This window comes from Arvicanthis niloticus, chromosome 1, assembly GCF_011762505.2.
Source record: "Arvicanthis niloticus isolate mArvNil1 chromosome 1, mArvNil1.pat.X, whole genome shotgun sequence".
NCBI lineage: Eukaryota > Metazoa > Chordata > Mammalia > Rodentia > Muridae > Arvicanthis > Arvicanthis niloticus.
The window spans coordinates 39,546,691-39,564,067 of NC_047658.1; the positions used below are offsets into that span (position 1 = coordinate 39,546,691).

Here is a 17,377-nt window from a genome sequence, read left to right on the forward strand (position 1 = left end):
TTTGGACAGGATGGAGAATAAAAATGTGGAGGAATCCATGAGGTGTTGGGGAAGTGTGTTTCCCAACAATCCCTCCTGGGGAACCCAGTGCAGTTAGCCCAGGCAGCAGAGACCCATGGGCCATCCTTCAGCAAGCCCCTGCAGGCTGCCAAGGGCACTGGACATGTCTCATGATGAGGAAAAAGCAATGATTCTAAGCTGAATGGAGACACACAACAGTACTGGCCCTGGCCAAGCTCTGGGGACCTAACTTTAGAGTAACTGACTTCAAGCACAAACACTTACGTAGCTCTAAAGGATTGAAATCCATCCTGACTGGGGCTCTTTGCCCTCTGTAGAGGAAGGGATTCACTGAACCCCCTCCTAGCTACAGGAGGTCCTCTGAGTGAGCCCAGTCTTGCCGTTAACCCCCAGCAAAGATCGGCCTGGTCCTTGAGCATCAGGAAGTAGGAGCACTGCATCAGGAAGTGGGAGCACTGCATCAGGAAGTAGGAGCACTGCATCAGGAAGTAGGAGCACTGCATCAGGAAGTAGGAGCACTGCATCAGGAAGTAGGAACACTGCATCAGGAAGTGGGAGCACTGCATCAGGAAGTAGGAGCACTGCATCAGGAAGTAGGAGCACTGCATCAGGAAGTAGGAGCACTGCATCAGGAAGTAGGAGCACTTCCACAGGCTTCAGATAGAAAACACTCATTCAGGTTTCAAAGGCTGCTCTTCTCTTGGTTCAGAGGGACAGAGATGCTATCGACCATATCCTTTGGTCAGCTGAAACCCCATCGTCCTTGTTCAGGTTAAACTAGCCATGGCTGGTCTCTTCAGGGGCCCCTCTCTCAGCCTCGGTTGTGAGTTGTCCAGGGAGTAGGGGAGGGGCATAGTTGCCAAGTGTTCGGGATCAACCAGAATTTCCCATGAAACCTTTTTATTTGAACTTTTAACACTGACAGAAAAAGAAATTGTGTCTTTAACCACATTCCTACCTTTTTTAGATTACACAAAAAGTATCCATGCTGATCTTAGAAATGGTCACAACTTGAGTTAACTCTGCTGAGACAGACACAAAACTAATCTCTAGCAGGTATATGTTAATCAAGAACACAGAGCTATTACACAGAACCTAAGATGGTGATGATGGTCCTATTATAGAGCCGTCAATAGCAGTGTTGTCCTTACTGAGGAGGAGACACTCCCAGGGATACTGCACATCTGCCCCTGGAAGAGGCACGGGCACTGTCCCAGCCCAGCCTGGCACACTCCTCCCCAGCCGGACCACCACATAAAACAGTGCTTACAAAAGCTGTCTAAAACAAGCCTTGTGCTGCTTTGGACAACTTTCTCAGAGTGGCAGCCCTCTGCTAAGTTCCTGAAGCTCCCGCACCCTTTCAATTACCTGAGAAAATGGGTCAGTCTCTGCAGTGTTGACATCAGAAGTCTTGCCACTTAGCGGTATCCCCCAAATTTACCTTTCCCGGCTGATGCTCTAGGAATGACTCCTTCTGCCAGGGAAGCGTATTTCTTTTCCCAAGGGTGCAGCACTGAGACTCCACAAGGGACCAAGGTCAGTTTTCATTTACCCTTTCCTCACAAAATTATGAACTCAGTAATCTAAGAGCTGGCTCGGCTCTGAGTGTACCATGCCAGTTCTTCCATAAAGCAGCAAAGTAAGTCCTTAGGCTCCCCAGATACCCCAGCAGCCATCTTGCCTGACCCATCTCCATGAGTCTGGGGGAAATAATAAAACCACCTCCGTTTCTGCTCTTCTGCAGAATGTAAGCACGGCGGAGAACAGGACCATATTTTCTGCCCCAACAAATCCGTAATATCTAAGCCCTAGAATATAAAGGAACACGTTGTCACTGAGACCCACATGAGGGCCTGCTGTCAGAGTTGGCCCTGTCTGCTCTACTGTGGAAGCCTAGAGGCCACAGATGCAAAGGAAAGTAGTAACCTCCACCTTTGTGCTTCCCAGTCACTAGGCAGTGCAGCGCCTTAGAGACCTGACCCCCACACCTCAATCTACCACAGAGCATCATTATGTTGGCTTGGCAGAGAGCAAGCAAAAGCCCCAGGGGGCTTACTCTCATGCCCCATTCCACACTCCACCTGAATCCATTTCAGTCTGGAGCCTCTCAGAATCGCCAATGGAGTCTAACCAGGACCAGAGGGCGACTGACAGAGTTGACTTTTCATTGTGTGCAACTGCCAGTCTGTATCCCAAGAGGATCGGTTTAAATGTCTGAATGACTTGGCTCCCCAGAAGCAGTGTCATGTCTCCACGGGAGCTTGGAACCAGCTCTGGTCCCCTTATCTTACCCCAAATTTATAACCCAAGCATTCCAGACCCTGGCACATAGACAGGAGCAAGCCTGAAGGTGGTCCACACTCACTGGTTATGTTTCTAGAGTCAGCTCCAGCAGGCCGTGTTTCCACTCAGGGCTGGGTGCTTGGAAGTCAACCCAGTTTCATTCTGAATTACTCTCACATTTGCTGGGAGCAGTTCCTGAAGAATTTCACCCCCGCCTACCTTCAGCCCACGCTGGCTGGCTTTCTGCTCAAAACCACCTGGAACAGGAAATGCCTCCACAGTTTGTATCCATGGCTAAGAACAGAGCTGGCTGAACTCCTAGTGGAAAAAAAAAAAAAAAAAAAAAAAAACAGAATCTGACATGGTGCCAGGAAGAGAAGCGGGTTGACTGTGGGTCAAGTCTTCCCGTTGACTCCTGTTGGGGAAGAACCGAAAAGAACCCTCTGGCCTTTTAGGTTCCTCTGAGCCAGGAGAGAACGAGTAGGCAGAGGGAGAACCTGCCTCCTCATGGCCACCGCTGACAAGGAGTGCCTCTTGTTGCTTTGATCCTTGGGACACTTGCCTACAAGTCCCAAGATGATAGCTAAACATCCACCTAGAAAAGGGCCCAAGCTGAAAATGGTTGGCTGTTCAGCATATGACATTATACTGTGGGCTAAGCAAAGGTCTTGTTCTGTTACAGTGGTCAAATTCTTTGTACCTGTGGCACCCTGCAAAAAGTCTGTCCAACTGTTGAAGGCATGTAGGCAAAATCCACAAAGCATGCACCTTCTGGGGGGGAGGGAGAGTCATGGTTTAAAACATGCAGCCTCTGGCCCAGGCAGAAGCAGCTTGAAGAATCTCCCCAGCAAACCAGAACCTCAGACCTTGCAGATAAAATCAAATCACTGGTGGAATCCAGCTCTCTCTGCTGCAAACGGTTATTTGCCTATAAATCAAAGCATGTGGGATCCTTTTGATGATGTTGCTGTGTCTTCTCTGAGTCCCCAAATCCTAGTGTAGACTGCAGACTGATTGGTCTTGACATGCTTACCGACTAAGAGGGTTTGATGCCTGAGAGCTGAGCAACAGCAGCTGCATTAAGAAAATGGGCATATCATATACATCAGCCTCGGGACACATTCCCTTGCAGAGGAGCAATCTTCTTCCACAAACCCTGTTTGGGCCCACTCCCAGAAGGCCGGAGAGCAGCTCCTGCTGCAACCTAAGGGGAAAAGAAGCAACAACCCCATCAAGTCACTGAATCACTAGACTCCAAGGGAAGCTACCTGTTCACCATCAGAAATGACCTTGGTGTCCCAACAAACCCCAAGACTGACCTCTCACCCTTTGGAAAGGAATGTCAAGTGCTAAATTCTGCTTGCTTGTTTGTTTGTTTGCTTGTTTGTTTGTTTCTACATGGAATATAGGGACTTAGAAATCTTGTGTCCCACCCAAGTCACAAGAGTTAAAAGCCATGCCCACACCTCAAGAAGCTCTTGCTTCAAATTATTCTTAAACTGAGAAATCATGGCACCACTGTCCTGAGGACCCTGCTCAGATGAGCAGAGGGGTCAGCAGCCAGGCCCTCCACCTCCATCCTTCCCAGTACTGTTGCTGCTTCTACCCTGGCTCTCCTGGGACCCAGTAGCTGATGATAACTGTCCCCCAACCCTAAATGTGGTTTTTCTCCTCTCTAGATGTGCTTTCTCAGACCTTGCCTCCCAGATGTTGGCCAGGGTGATTTTGAGATCATAGTTTGTTAAGTCATTCAGAGCATCTTACAAAAAGGGCCAGAGGTGGGTACACACAAAACTGATAGACTAGAGCTACCTGTGCAGGCCATTGCTGCAGGATTGGAGCAGCAGCCCAGGAGCATGCACTGGGCCCGTTGCATGTCAGGGCTATGGAGCCCCTGTTTGTGAATAGCGCAGGTGACCCCGAGGAAATCATAAGAGTAGTTTTCTTCCTTCATCTGTCCTGCCCTTGCCATGACTATGTTTTTGCAAGCTGGCCTCCTAAAGACACAGTGACAACAAATCCAATTCTTAGTCACTGGGCTTCTGGGCTTCAACTTCAGGTCCTGCTGAATCTAGGAGTCTCAAATGATGTGACAGGAAACACTGTCTGCCTCTCTCAGAGCCTCTTTCCATGTGGTGACAACTTAGGTTTACATCTTTGGACAACACCTAGGAAGAAAGGTGCTTCTCTCTAAGGTGAAAGGCAACCAAACTCCAGAACTGGACATAGTCCCATATGACTAGAGGGGAAATACACTCTCAAGGGAAGCGCAGGGGGCAGGCATGGTGGGGGTGGGGGCATTCCTTAAAGATGGAGAATCAGGCTGAACAGCAAGTATACTAGGCAGTCAAGTTGGCTACCTTGGAAGAAAGGCCAAGGTCCTGACCTCTGGACTCCCAGTCCTAGCCTTGAGCTGAGAAGGGAGGCTGGTGGGTGAATGCAGAGAGTTCGTACACATGGGAATTTCTGAGAAGAAGAGAGAGCTGCCGCCCAGATTCTCTGCTCTGAGTATGGCAAGTGGATTCCAGCAGGGGCCTAGGTGTGCTGTGGGTGGCACATGGGGCCCAGGTGTGCTGTGGATGGCACATGGGGCCCAGGTGTGCTGTGGGTGGCACATGGGGCCCAGGTGTGCTGTGGGTGGCACATGGGGACCAGGTGTGCTGTGGATGGCACATGGGGCCCAGGTGTGCTGTGGATGGCACATGTCTTTAAGGACTTTTGCTCATTGTTTCCTGCTCACCAACAGCTGCAAGTGCTTCAGCATCCTCTATTGTAGCCACAGGTCACCTTTCACCTCCTTTCTGTGACCTCACTTCATCTCTCACCCCATTTTCCTAGCCAGACCTATGGGAAAAGATAGCTGTCACCTTCACTGGCTCCCTTGCCTTCCTGCCACAGGAGACCATCTTGACACTGTGGCCACTGAGGGTCACGTGTCGGGGCCCCACCTCCAGGTCCACCACATACTCCCAGAAGCAGCTTCCTTTCCTGGGTGCCATAGCTGAATTTATAGGGTCTTTCTTCCCCCCTCCCCCCAGCAAGCATCTCCTGTTGCCTGTCTGTATCACCCTCAGTTACACACCTAAGATACAAATGTGCCTCTATCAGGGAGCACGTGTGTTGCTGCCCGTACTGCCCGTTCCGGTCCGAGGGTCAGGGTCTAGCGAGAGAGAGAGAGAGAGAGAGAGAGAGAGAGAGAGAGAGAGAGGGGATAAAGGGGAAGAGACTCGAAGAATGGAGACAAGACAGAGATTCTGATCAAGTCTCTTCTATTTTCTCAAGTCTCCCTTATTGAAGGGAATTCTGAGGTATTTATATACACAAGCAGGAGAACACAGGTGAAAACATTTTACCACGTGCACCATACAGCTGAGGTCACTAAACAGCAAAACAAGCTATGTGGGATAAACAATATATTTATCAGAGTGTGCTTCAGCTGTTATAGGCTTTTGACAACCAAGTCTTTCATCAGGGTATATGGTTCCAGATGGCTGCAAAGTTGATCTAGCCGCTTTCTGCTAAAGTCAGCTCCCAACACACGTGAAGCTATGTCATGTCGCTCTGTGGTCTGTTCCTTCTCCAAACTATGAGTTCCCTGAGACCAGGAGCACCCTGTCCTAGCACCCCTTCCAGTAAACACTCAGATTAGGGTGGAGACTGGCCGAGGCACCCTGCTGTTCCATGGGCATCCTCAACTCATTGTTAGAGGACTCTGGCCCCTCATTTTTTCTGTCCTGGAACTTCCTACCAGCCTACACTGATTCCTCAAACTAAGTATATATAAGCATGTCCAGCAAAGCTGAAAGACAACAGATGCCTCTTTCACCTCCACCTGAAGAGGATATGCCAAGTGCATGAGGCGTGGTCTGTTGGGTTCGGGTCTCATTGCTACAACTTTATAGCTGGGTGTCTTCTGGTGAGTCACTTAACCTTCCCATGCTTCTGTGTTTTCATTTGATCTGTAGAAAAATAATTCCAAGAGTCGCTGGAGAGATTAATGGGTGAGAGTGTGCATGAGGTAGTGCTTCTTAAATAATGATTTACGAAGCTGCTGTTAGAAGAACTAAGGGGGGAGGAGGGTCTTGTCGTTTCCTCTTCAGCAGCCAGAAATTTTCAATCACCATTGAAGGTTTCTAGCAAAATAGATTCTGTTCCAGGTAGTAGAGAATTCTTTTTCCTAGTCCCTCGCCGGAGTCCAGGAATCCTCTCGTTCCTACACACAACCCCCCTGAGACGTACGTCACCATGTTGGATAGCATCCTGCCTGTTCCCCTGGGTGGCTGGACAGTTGAAATGCCCCAAGCTCATTTGCCACTGCATTTGCTGGGATGTAGCATCACACAGACCAGGGAGCTGAGGCTGGACCTGATCTATATCCTGCAGCCACCTTTCTGAGCCACCTTAACCTCAGGCTTCTGACTCAACATGGCTTCCAGGGACCCCTCTGAGTCACCAGAACTGATTGTCAATGGGTTGTTTAGTTGCTAGTCTCAGTAGGAAGGAATGGCTAGGATGCAGAATGGTCTCTGAATGTTCTGACTGTAAACTGAGACCTCCAAAGTGACATGGAGAAGCCTGCGCTCCGGTTGTGTACCAAGAGTGCATGAGAGTTTCATTTTGGAAAACCACCTTAAGATTTACTGTCACCTCTGGTCATCTGCCACCTACTAAATGCCAAAGTAGATCCTGTTGTTGTTGTTTCTTTGTCTGTTTTTATTACTTTTTAGTTTATTATCTTTAATTATATGTGTAGGCATATGCACATAGGTACAAGGGCACTTGGAGACCAGAAGCATTGGATCCCCTGGATCTGGAGTTACAGGCAGTTGTGAACTGCCCAATGTTGGTGCAGGGAATCAAACTTGAGTCCTCTGGAAGAATATGACATTCTCTTAACCACTGAGCCATCTCTCTAGCCCTGTTTTGTTGTTAGTTTTTAATGCAGTGGTTTTTTTTTTTTTTTCCTAAACAGCAACAATTACAAAAGAAAAGGACTTCAGAACTCTAAAGGTTTCTCCTAAGCAAAAAGGCCATGGGACCTCAGTCTGGGCTGCAGGAGGCAGTAGTGCAGGGATGCCCTACCCCACACCCCTCTATAAGCTTTGCACCAGAGGTGTGAGTTAGAGAGTGTTGGGCCTTGATTACCCAGAGCTCAGCCTCCCCCCAACCCCCAATCCTGGCAGCTGCTGAGTGTTGTCACCACATCTGTGAGTAGCCAGGGTTTTCATATATAAGTGTGTAATAGAATAACATCACTTCCTAAAGGGATATTCGCTTTTCCAGTGTGGGGGTGTCAGATCCTTGGGGGATACTGGAGTTACATTGCCCTTCCACAGGCCCAGGGAGGTAACAGTAAAACAGATGGTCGTTTACATTTTTCTTCATGGCTAACTAATGCTCCAGTTCATGTATGTGCTCTGCATTTCCTTCGTCCTCTCATCTGTCAACCGGCACTGAGGTGACACGTGCCTTACTGCTGTGAGCAGTGCTATAGGACATCTCTAGGTGTGCTGCTTTCACTTCCTGGAGATAGTTACCAGAAGTGGGGAAGCCAGATCCTGCATGGGGCCTAGACTTTTCCTATGCATTTCCCATAACAGCTGGGGAAATGTACAGTCCTACCCACAATGTACATGATTCTCTTCTTGTCTTTGCCAATTCATGAGAACACCCTGACTAAGGTGAGATGGGTCACATTTCCCCGATGACTTGTGCTACTGAGAAGTTTGGATTGGAGGGATTGGTTTGTTTGGGTTTTTGGTTTGATTTGTTCATTTGTCTCAGTTTTAGAGACGCATCAAGCTAGGCAGAGTAGTTAAGGCCAGCCTGGGCTACGATATAAACCTTATCTCAAATGGGGGCAAACGGGCTAGAGAGATAGTGTGGAGGTTAAGAAAACGTACTCCTCTTGTAGAGCACACAAGTTCAATCCCTAGCCCCTACAGAGTGGCCCACAACTGGCTGTAACTCCATTCCTGGCAATCTGATGCTCTCTTCTGACCTCTGCAGGACCTACACATAGTGCACATGAACTCATGCAGGAACATGCACACGCATAGAAATTAAAAGCTAAACAAAGCATTATTTAAGGTGCTGAGGATATAGCTCAATGGGTACAGTGCTTGCATGCCATGCAGGAAGCTCTGGGTTCAGTCCCCAGCACTGTATGAACTGGGCACCTGTAACCCCAGCACTAGGGAGGTCACATCAGGAAGGTCAGGAGGTCAGGGTCCCTCCGCTACATAGGGGGCTTGAGCAGAACTAAGCTAGAGATGATCAAGTTGGTCACTTGACGACCTTTGGCCTCTCCTTGGAAGCAACAGGATGGAACTGTAGGAGACTGTGTGATGTGTAGTAAACTAGACACAGAAAGATAAGTCCTATGTGTTCTCTTTCACATGTAAGTATACAATAGTGACTATCGGTGTGTGTTATATGCATGTATTCAGCTCTCACACTAAACCCCAAAATAGTACAACTAACAGTTGTTTTTTTTTTTTTAATCTCAAAATGAGTAGATGAGTTTTATTCAAAGCTCCAAGACATGTTTTGTGGTCTTGAATATACCAATGTAGAACTCACTCATCAATCAAGAAGCCATCTACTACCATAGGCTTGGACTGGATCCTGGCATCTCCAGCCGCTGGTCTCTCCCCAAGTCCCACTATGGGATTAGTAGTGAGCTAGGCAGCTGTGTTGGAAGATGTGCCATCAGCCCTCACAGCTCTTCAGAAGTTTGCTCTCTGTGAGCCACCATCTGTCCTTGGTATCCAGAGAGTACAGTCCTCTCGCTGTGGGTGACTGCCTGTCCTCACGGAGGCCTCAGACTCAGGCAGGACCCCCAGAGTCCCTCTGGACAGGCTAGATGGCACTGAATTTCCAATTCTCAATTTCCTCTCTAGCTCTCAAAGACTCCAGTAAGAGATCCATCAACAGCGACTGGAAGATAGAACTCCCTGGAGAGTTCCAGATTGCGGGTACAACTGTCCGCTATGTGAGAAGAGGCCTGTGGGAGAAGTTCTCAGCCAAGGGACCCACCACGGTGCCACTGCATCTGATGGTGAGTGCTGGCCCTGAACTTCCACTTAAGCTGGTGGCTCAGCTGGGTTATTAGAGTCTTGTGCCCAGAACCTGCGTGGAAAGGGATGCCTCTGATTCCTGGAAGTGCGCAAGGCTCCCTGCTACAGATACTCTTTTCTCTTTTTTTATTATTTCCATTTGTTCATTTATTTGTGGTGATGCATTTGTATGTTCTGTGTATGTAGCATATTCTTGAGAGTATACAAATGTGAATTCTTGCACACATTTATACACATGTGTGTAGATGCTGGAGGTCAGATGTCAATGGCTTTTCTTAGTCACTGTCTACATTTATATTTTGAGACAGGATCTCCCACTCAACCTGAAGCTCATTGATCTGGCCAGGCTGGCTGGCCAGTAACCTTCATCAGTCCCTTTATCTCTGTCCCCACATATAGTTCTGGGATTACACCCTCAAGATGCTGTGCCTGACATGCACACTGAGGATCCAAACTCAGATCCTTGTGTTTCTGTAGCACGCACATCACTGACTGAGACATCACTCCAGCCCTTCACCTTTCTCTTGATCTTGATCTTATCTTGATCCTTCCACCTTGAGGTTCTTCCCCAGAATCTCCTCCTGGCTCCTCACTGCAAGAGCACCTATCTTTTTCAAAAGAAGATTTTTCCAAGACAGGAATTGGAGTCACACGGGTGACAGACAGGGAGGGATATCTGGTACCTACTAAGCAGATAGACATTGTCTTAGATAGGGTTTCCAATGTAGTGAGAAAACAGTCCTCTCGCTGTGGGTGCCTGCCTGCCCTCATGGAGGCCTCAGACTCAGGCAGGACCCCCAGAGTCCCTCTGGACAGGCTAGATGGTGCTAGCCAAGGCAAGAATCAAACCAGGTGGTCATGGAAGAGTGCTGCTTACTGTCTTGCTCCTCAGGGCTTGCTGAGCCTGCTTTTATATAACACCCAGGATGACCTGCCCTGTGATGGTCCAACCTACCTTGGACTAGGCCCTCCCACACCATTCACTAATTAAGGAAATGGCCCACAGCCCCCATCTTATGGAGGCATTTCCTCAACTGAGTTCCCCTCCTCTGAAGTTGACATAAAACTAGCCAGCACAATTGTGCCCCAAATATTTTTGTATCAGATAGCAGCATGCACAGGGCTACCCCATAGCTCAGAAGCACCTTGTAGTAGTAAACTGTGGAAGTCATGTGTGGTCTCTACTACACAGACCAGATTCAGCTTCTGGGCACTATGGAATCAGGTTAGCACCACTTACTCCTCAAGTGGTCTTCAGAAACCTGCATACGTGGGCTAGGCAAGATGTCAGTGTTATGTTATTTCCTGGGAACTCAACACATGCCACTCAAACATGGGCTCAGTATCCAAGGCCTCCAGGGGAAGTCATGCCATGGTTTCCTTCTCAGGGTCTGAGTAGCCTCAAGGCCTATTTATGACAACACTCCATCGTGGGTAGTTTTGTGAAGGTGCTGGAGATTTGGACACAGGCCTTGTGCATGCCTGATGATACTCGTTGATTCTGATCTCCTAAAGAACAGGGCTTCTAGCAGTGTTCGCATTTGTTATCAAAGCATATGTTGTCCGAAGCACGTGCCAGTCCCAGAAGTTCTTCCCCACGCCCCCACACACACCCCAGCTTATTGGTGCCCCTGGAGATGAGCTAACACTCAGAAGATTCTCTGGCCACCACCTACTGTGGGTGTTGAGTGAGGCCTGATGAGGTTGCTGACCCCATTGTAGTTTCTGCTGAGCTAACAGCCAGCCAGCTTCTATGTGTGCCATAAACTTTCTGGGGATCTGCCAACGATTCTGCTGTTGATCATTTCTGCAAGTAGGACCTCTGGGACCCAGGGGCCCATCCCAGAGCCATTTCTCCAGGATGAGATTGTTTCCCAGTCAAAGCCTTTGAAACAACCCCCACAACTATTGTGAGTTCAAAGCAAATCTTCAGAGGGGCACAGAGAGGGGGCTAGAGACAAAGTAAAGCTCCTGCGGGAGCATCAGCTGTTAGTGCAGGAGTCTGTCCTCTCTACCAAGCATGGAAGTGTGCATAGGACCGACCCCTCCTCACCAAAAGCTCTGATAAACAGATGCGCCGTTAGCTCAGTGAAGTGTGCACACAGCCTAGAGCTGTTTGGATCATAACAGAAGTCAGAAAAAGCATCTCACAACCAGTTAGATTGTCCGCACTAATTTAATATTTAATCGCTTTTTCTCTTGAAGTGTGCTCTTCACTTCATATCACTTCAAGGCTCCTTCCCTTTGCATGACAGGCTATGGTCCCCCACACTGGAGTATGCATGTTACGTTCACAATCAGGGGTACCCACGGAGTCCTAAAGATTACCATTTGAAACCAATTACACACACACACACACACACACACCTTAATCAAACATGGCTATTAAATTGGTTTCACATGGAGCCTCAATTTGCTGGTCTCGTTCCCACACTGAGATAATAAAGCTCTCTTGTAAAGACTAGTTTAGAGCACTTAGTCTTGGGGGCTTGGGGGTGTTTGTTTGTTTTGCTGTTTTGGTTTTTAGCAGGAAGCATTTCTCCAAGTGCGCCACTGCAGGGCTGTTGGCTAGGAAAGTAAGCAGAAAGTAAGTAGAATTGGGTCTACTTTTAGAACCCACACCCCCATCCTGCAATTCAGCCTTGAAGGCCCAGGAAGCCTTGGGACAATTACCTCCTGTCATCTGACACTTCCGTCCTGGTCTGCCTCAGCCCAGGCAGGTGGTCTGTGTACTCTGTCTTTACCTCCTGCTGGCCCCTTCTCCCAGACCCCTGTGGCTGGAAATGCACTTGCTAGCTGCTTAGTCTCAGGGACACTCACTGGTCTATAGCCAGGTCTGTCTCTCACAGAAAAGCCTGCTTTGCCTCACATGTCTACTTTATGTCTAAAGCCAGTCAGGCACCTGGTGGTTTTACAAGGTTTGTCATGATTTTCCCCTTGCAAAGTGCAGACCCTTCCATTCTGAACCCTCACTGGGATTTCAGATGCATGGTCCCCAAGTTGTAGCATGGCCCCCACAAGTGAAGCTCAGATACATTTCTGCATCTCTGTCTACCCTTAGTGTCAGCCGTGAGGGAGGCCCCGGCCCTCCAACAGACATAGATGTCATTCAGGCTCCATGGCAAGATGCAGATATCCTCAGCATCCCCAAGACAGGCTCCCCCGCCAGATTCCTCTGCCAGAGGCTGAATCTTTCTCTTGAGTATACTTACTGCATTGTAGCAATGACGGGTGGTGGAGGGCAGAGCTTGTCTTCGTTGGCGTTTCTATTACTATGAAAAGCACCGTGACTGCTGGGCAGTGATAGTGCATGCCTTTAATCCCAGCTCAGGGGGAAGGTGGATCTCTAAGTATGAAGCCAGCCTGTTGTACAAAGTAAGTTCCAGGATAGCCAGGGCTGTGGGAGGATTAAAAAAGAGGAGGAAAAGGAAGGAAGGAAGGAAGGAAGGAAGGAAGGAAGGAAGGAAGGAAGGAAGGAAGGGAAGAAGGGAGGGAGAGAGGGAGGGAGGGAGGGAGGGAGGGAGGGAGGGAGGGAGGGAAAATTACCATGACCAGAAGCAGCTTGGGAAGAAGTGTTTATTTCATCTTGCACTTCCAGATCTGTCACTGAGGGAACTCAAGCGAGTCAGGAACCAGGACACAGGAACTGAAGCAGAAGCCATAGAAGAACACTGCTTACTGACTTGCAACTCATGCCTTACACAACCTATCTTCTTATAGTCCTTATAGTCTTATGGGAGAAGGCCCTCCCATAATGGTTGTCAATCAAGAAAGTGCTGCCACAGGCCTGCTGTAGGCCTGTCTGCTGTGGGCGTTCTCTCTATTGAGGTTTCCTCTTCCCAGATGACTCTAGCTCATATCAAGTGGACATAAACTAGCCAGCACAGTGACATAAACTAGCCAGCACAGTGACATAAACTAGCCAGCACAGTGCTTATGCCCAGAGAAATAGTTTAGCACCACTCTCGGATCTCTTTCTAGAAAGAAGCACTATGTGTGTCTTTCTCATCTGTAAGCTCAGCCTTGTGGGCGAATTGATGGGAATTCGACCCCTGCTGCATGATACAGAAAAATGCTACAAACAGCCATGCAGTTCACCCCCCCCCCCCAATCCCTCATGTAAACAGGTCCTCTGTGGGATAGGAAAGAGCAGAGCTCACCAATGATTGTGTGTGCACCCTGTATACCCACCAAGTCCCTGAGGAACCTGAGATAAAGGGACACCCCTAGCTTTAACCTGCTCTAATATTCAGAAAAGAGAAAGCTGGTATAGGGGCAGCCACAGGTAGCTCGGAGTACACATTCAACAATCTGTGGTTGTTCGTTCCATCTCAGTAACGCCTTCCTTTTCCCATGGCTCCAGGTGCTGTTATTTCATGACCAGAATTATGGAATTCATTACGAATACACCATACCTGTAAACCAGAGCACAGAAAACCAGAGCGAGCCCACCAAGCCACAGGATGCTCTGTTCCTCTGGACCCACAGTGGCTGGGAAGGATGCAGCGTGCAGTGTGGAGGAGGTAAGGTGTGGGGGGGGGGGCGGGGGAGAATGCAGCTTGGCTGAAGAACTCCTGAGTTCAGAGCCCTCTGCACCAGTCCACACAGCGTGGAACTCGAGAATTTGTGCTTCCATAGGGACTTAAGCCCCGAAGATCGCAACAGAACATGCAGCCAAACCATCCCAGCTCCCACAGGTTTGTTAGCAGGCCCGCTTCGCTCCTTTGAACCTGGCAGTAGAGATTCGCCAGTTACGTGACTATATGATAGATATGAAAATAAATGGCCCTGGGAATAATTGAAATAGACCTCCAACTTGGAGGAATGGCAACAGATGAAGGCCTCACCCATACCCAAGCACCCTCTCATCTATGCCACAGCCACAGTCTCCAGGGTGCAAAGAGAAGAGTCCTCTGGGTCAAGCCAAGCACTCCATGCTGCCCCCTCTTCCTTACCTCTAAGTGCAATGACTACCCCCACACTGTCACTAGGGAGACTGCAGGTGAGCCAAAGAGACTCACGCCACAAGGACCTACATCAGCAACAGCAGTGTGTTTGCTAATAGGGCATTAAGGAGGAGCACTAGTAAGCTGCTCCCAAAAAGAATCCCCCACTCATGCCAGCAACTACCATTCAAGTCAGTGGGTTCCCCGCCTCCCCAAATAAAGACATCAAACTGGGAGAGGGCATATCGGGAAGAGGGGTTTCAGCAAGTGGTGAGGATAACAGAGGGAATGGAATAGAAATGACCAAGATTCAACATAGACATAGATGAAATTGTCAAAGAACAAAAGAAAGAAAGGGAGGTTTTAACTAGAAGCAGCAGAAAACAGCATTCAAGGGGGCCCAGGGAAGAAGCTGCTGACATGAGCATTCCATGGTATGGGAAGGTTTGATTGTAGATAAGAGGGAGAAAATGCCCAGAGGCATCTGGGATAGTCCTGAGCAGAGACAAAGTAGACTGGACATGGCCAGGGCTAGGGAAATGGGGGACTGAGAGAAAATTGTGGAGATAGTGAGGGGGGAGGCAAAGGAGGCAAGAAAGAGGGGGGAAGAGGGGGAGACAGCAACAGAGAGAGAGAGAGAGAGAGAGAGAGAGAGAGAGAGAGAAAGAGAGAATAAATAGCAAGAGGAAGTGAGAGAATAAGAGCCAGTAAGTCTCTTACTATACCTCTGGGTCACTGTCATTTGTCACCCCAATAAGGCACTCAGAAAGGTCATGAGAGATGACACAATGGATACTGGGTAACACAGAGTTGAGACTGGGGATTGACTAGGACTCTTGATGACTACCAGCATGTAGGCAGCATGTTAGGACCCAGCTGCAACCCCACCCATGCCTGCTCTTGAGTGGCTTGACTGCTAAGGCGATGTTGTCAAGTATGCAGCTCATACAGCATTGTTTAACATTTAAGGGGCTCATCCCATTGTTCATGGAGAGATCTGAGTCATGATATAACCAAGCCCTTCAGTGCCTTCCTATGCATCTCAGCGAACAGTACACACTAAACGTTTTACATGTTTTTTTCTCTGCAAACTGACAATTGCCAGTGACACAGCTTCAAGGTAGTACCAGAATATACCTTTTCCAGGAGATCTCTTGTCCTGGGGCCTTTAGCTGCCCGTGGGCTGATGGTCTCCCACGCCCCACATTAGGGACCCATGCCTGCATTTCTAACTGCAACCCAACATCCCTTTGCCTACTTTCTAATGGACAAGCCCAGCCCACGGGAGCCATAGCAGGCTGTGCTCCACTAGGGAGCCTGAACTGCCACAGCCACTGCTGCCTCTGTGCAGTCCCTTTGTGGCACCAGTGACTTCCAGCTCCCTGCAGTAGTCAATGCTGAAAGCCATATTCAATAAATGTTTGCTTGCATATTCATACAAGGCTACATTCGTAAGGCGTAAGACAGACAGTGTGGCCTAAGACTCCTCATTTTTCAGCCATCCCTACATGACAAACTCCTCAGACAACAGATACTACAAAGACTCCATGTTCATCTTTTATGACCACGCTTCTGAAGCCAACAACTCCAATACAGTAGCATGAAATGTCAGCACAGACACGTCTGAAAGCCACGGGGAGGTGAAGCAAGCTGGCCCAAGGGGGGAAACTAAGAGAAGCATGGGGGCCAACTGTTAATACTATATAGTCAGGTGACACTTAGTGACAACACCAAGAGGCAACCCAGACAGCTGTTCCAGAGGCCACCCTCCTAACTGCCATCGCTCGGCTTCCCTGATGAAGTCATAGCCGTCAGATGGAGAGCTCAGAGGAAACACTCAGAGAAAGGCTAATGAGTCTGCGAAGCTGCCCAAGAGCACATGGCACCAAGGCATTAGCACCACTGGGCAATGTGAACAAGTACAGGCCACCTGCCCGAGTGCCCTGTGTGTCTGTCACACCAGCCACCTCCCTCCTCTTGAGCAGCAAGCCTGCAACAAATCAGTAGCTGAGCAGACTCTATGTGAAGGCTGATGTACACGTGTTTAGTTGGGACAGGATCTCCGTAGACTTCAAATCTCAAACATGAAAGGCTCAAACCAAAGTGTTGGCCTCAGCAACTCCTAAACTGTCCAAGGACAGAGTTGACCTGACGTCCTGCTGCTTTCTCCTACAGTCTGGAATCTTACTCTGGTCCACGCTACTCAGCTATGACTTAAGCACCTACTCCTAAATGTCTAGGTCTTCCTGTTTGACAAATGACATGGCTCACTTAGTAATAGATAGTTGTACCCAAACACCCCTCCATAAGTATAAATAAATGGCTTTCTGGGTATATGCAGCCATAACTTCTCATCTCCCATGGTTTGGCCTCCAGGAGAACGCAGGACCATTGTATCATGCACACGGATTGTTAACAAGACCACAACCCTGGTGAATGACAGTGACTGCCCCCAAGCAAGCCGCCCTGAGCCGCAGGTCCGACGATGTAACTCTCACACATGCCAGTCCCGGTGAGTTCCTGTATTCTGCAGCTTGGACCCACCAGCATGATAGGTAGCAACAGCCTGGATAAGAGGGTGGCGATACATGGATAATACCATAGAACCAGCCTAAGCCACATTCTAGTGGTACAGGTGGTGATTGTTTTGTTTTGTTTTGTTTTGTTTTGTGTTTTGCTTGCTCAAATAGTCATATTGTTTGACAATGGAGTTACATTCTGAGAAGTACCTGCCTGGGCAATGTAATGTTTCCTGCACAACTAGACTAACTGTAGACATGTGTTAGACTTCATTGTTCCCTAGGACATGAACAAAATAGAAAATTGGTTTAAGCATAAATAAAAAAAAAAAAACCTATGATATAATCACCAGCCTATCCAGGATAGGTGCTGTTCTAATACAAGCTTCTGTAGAGTGGACAATCCTTTTAAACAGGAGCGCATTCTAAAATAACCATAACAACCACAGAATAGTGAAGACGGGAACCAGTAAGTTATCACTAGTTCCTGTTGTCAGGAGCATGTTCTGTACTGTGACATGGTGGAGGT

General features: G+C 48.6%; 1 protein-coding gene across 2 annotated transcripts in view; it reads left to right on the forward strand.

The window, feature by feature from the left end:
- Adamts17 (ADAM metallopeptidase with thrombospondin type 1 motif 17) overlaps positions 1 to 17,377 on the forward strand; it is a 303,487-nt gene that overhangs the window by 228,440 nt on the left and 57,670 nt on the right. For both annotated transcript variants that reach the window (XM_076935565.1, XM_034511269.2), the window contains 3 exons: positions 9,207 to 9,364; positions 13,747 to 13,906; positions 16,706 to 16,841. In XM_076935565.1, the coding sequence (XP_076791680.1) occupies positions 9,207 to 9,364; positions 13,747 to 13,906; positions 16,706 to 16,841 (454 nt within the window). The remainder of the gene's footprint in view (positions 1 to 9,206; positions 9,365 to 13,746; positions 13,907 to 16,705; positions 16,842 to 17,377) is intronic.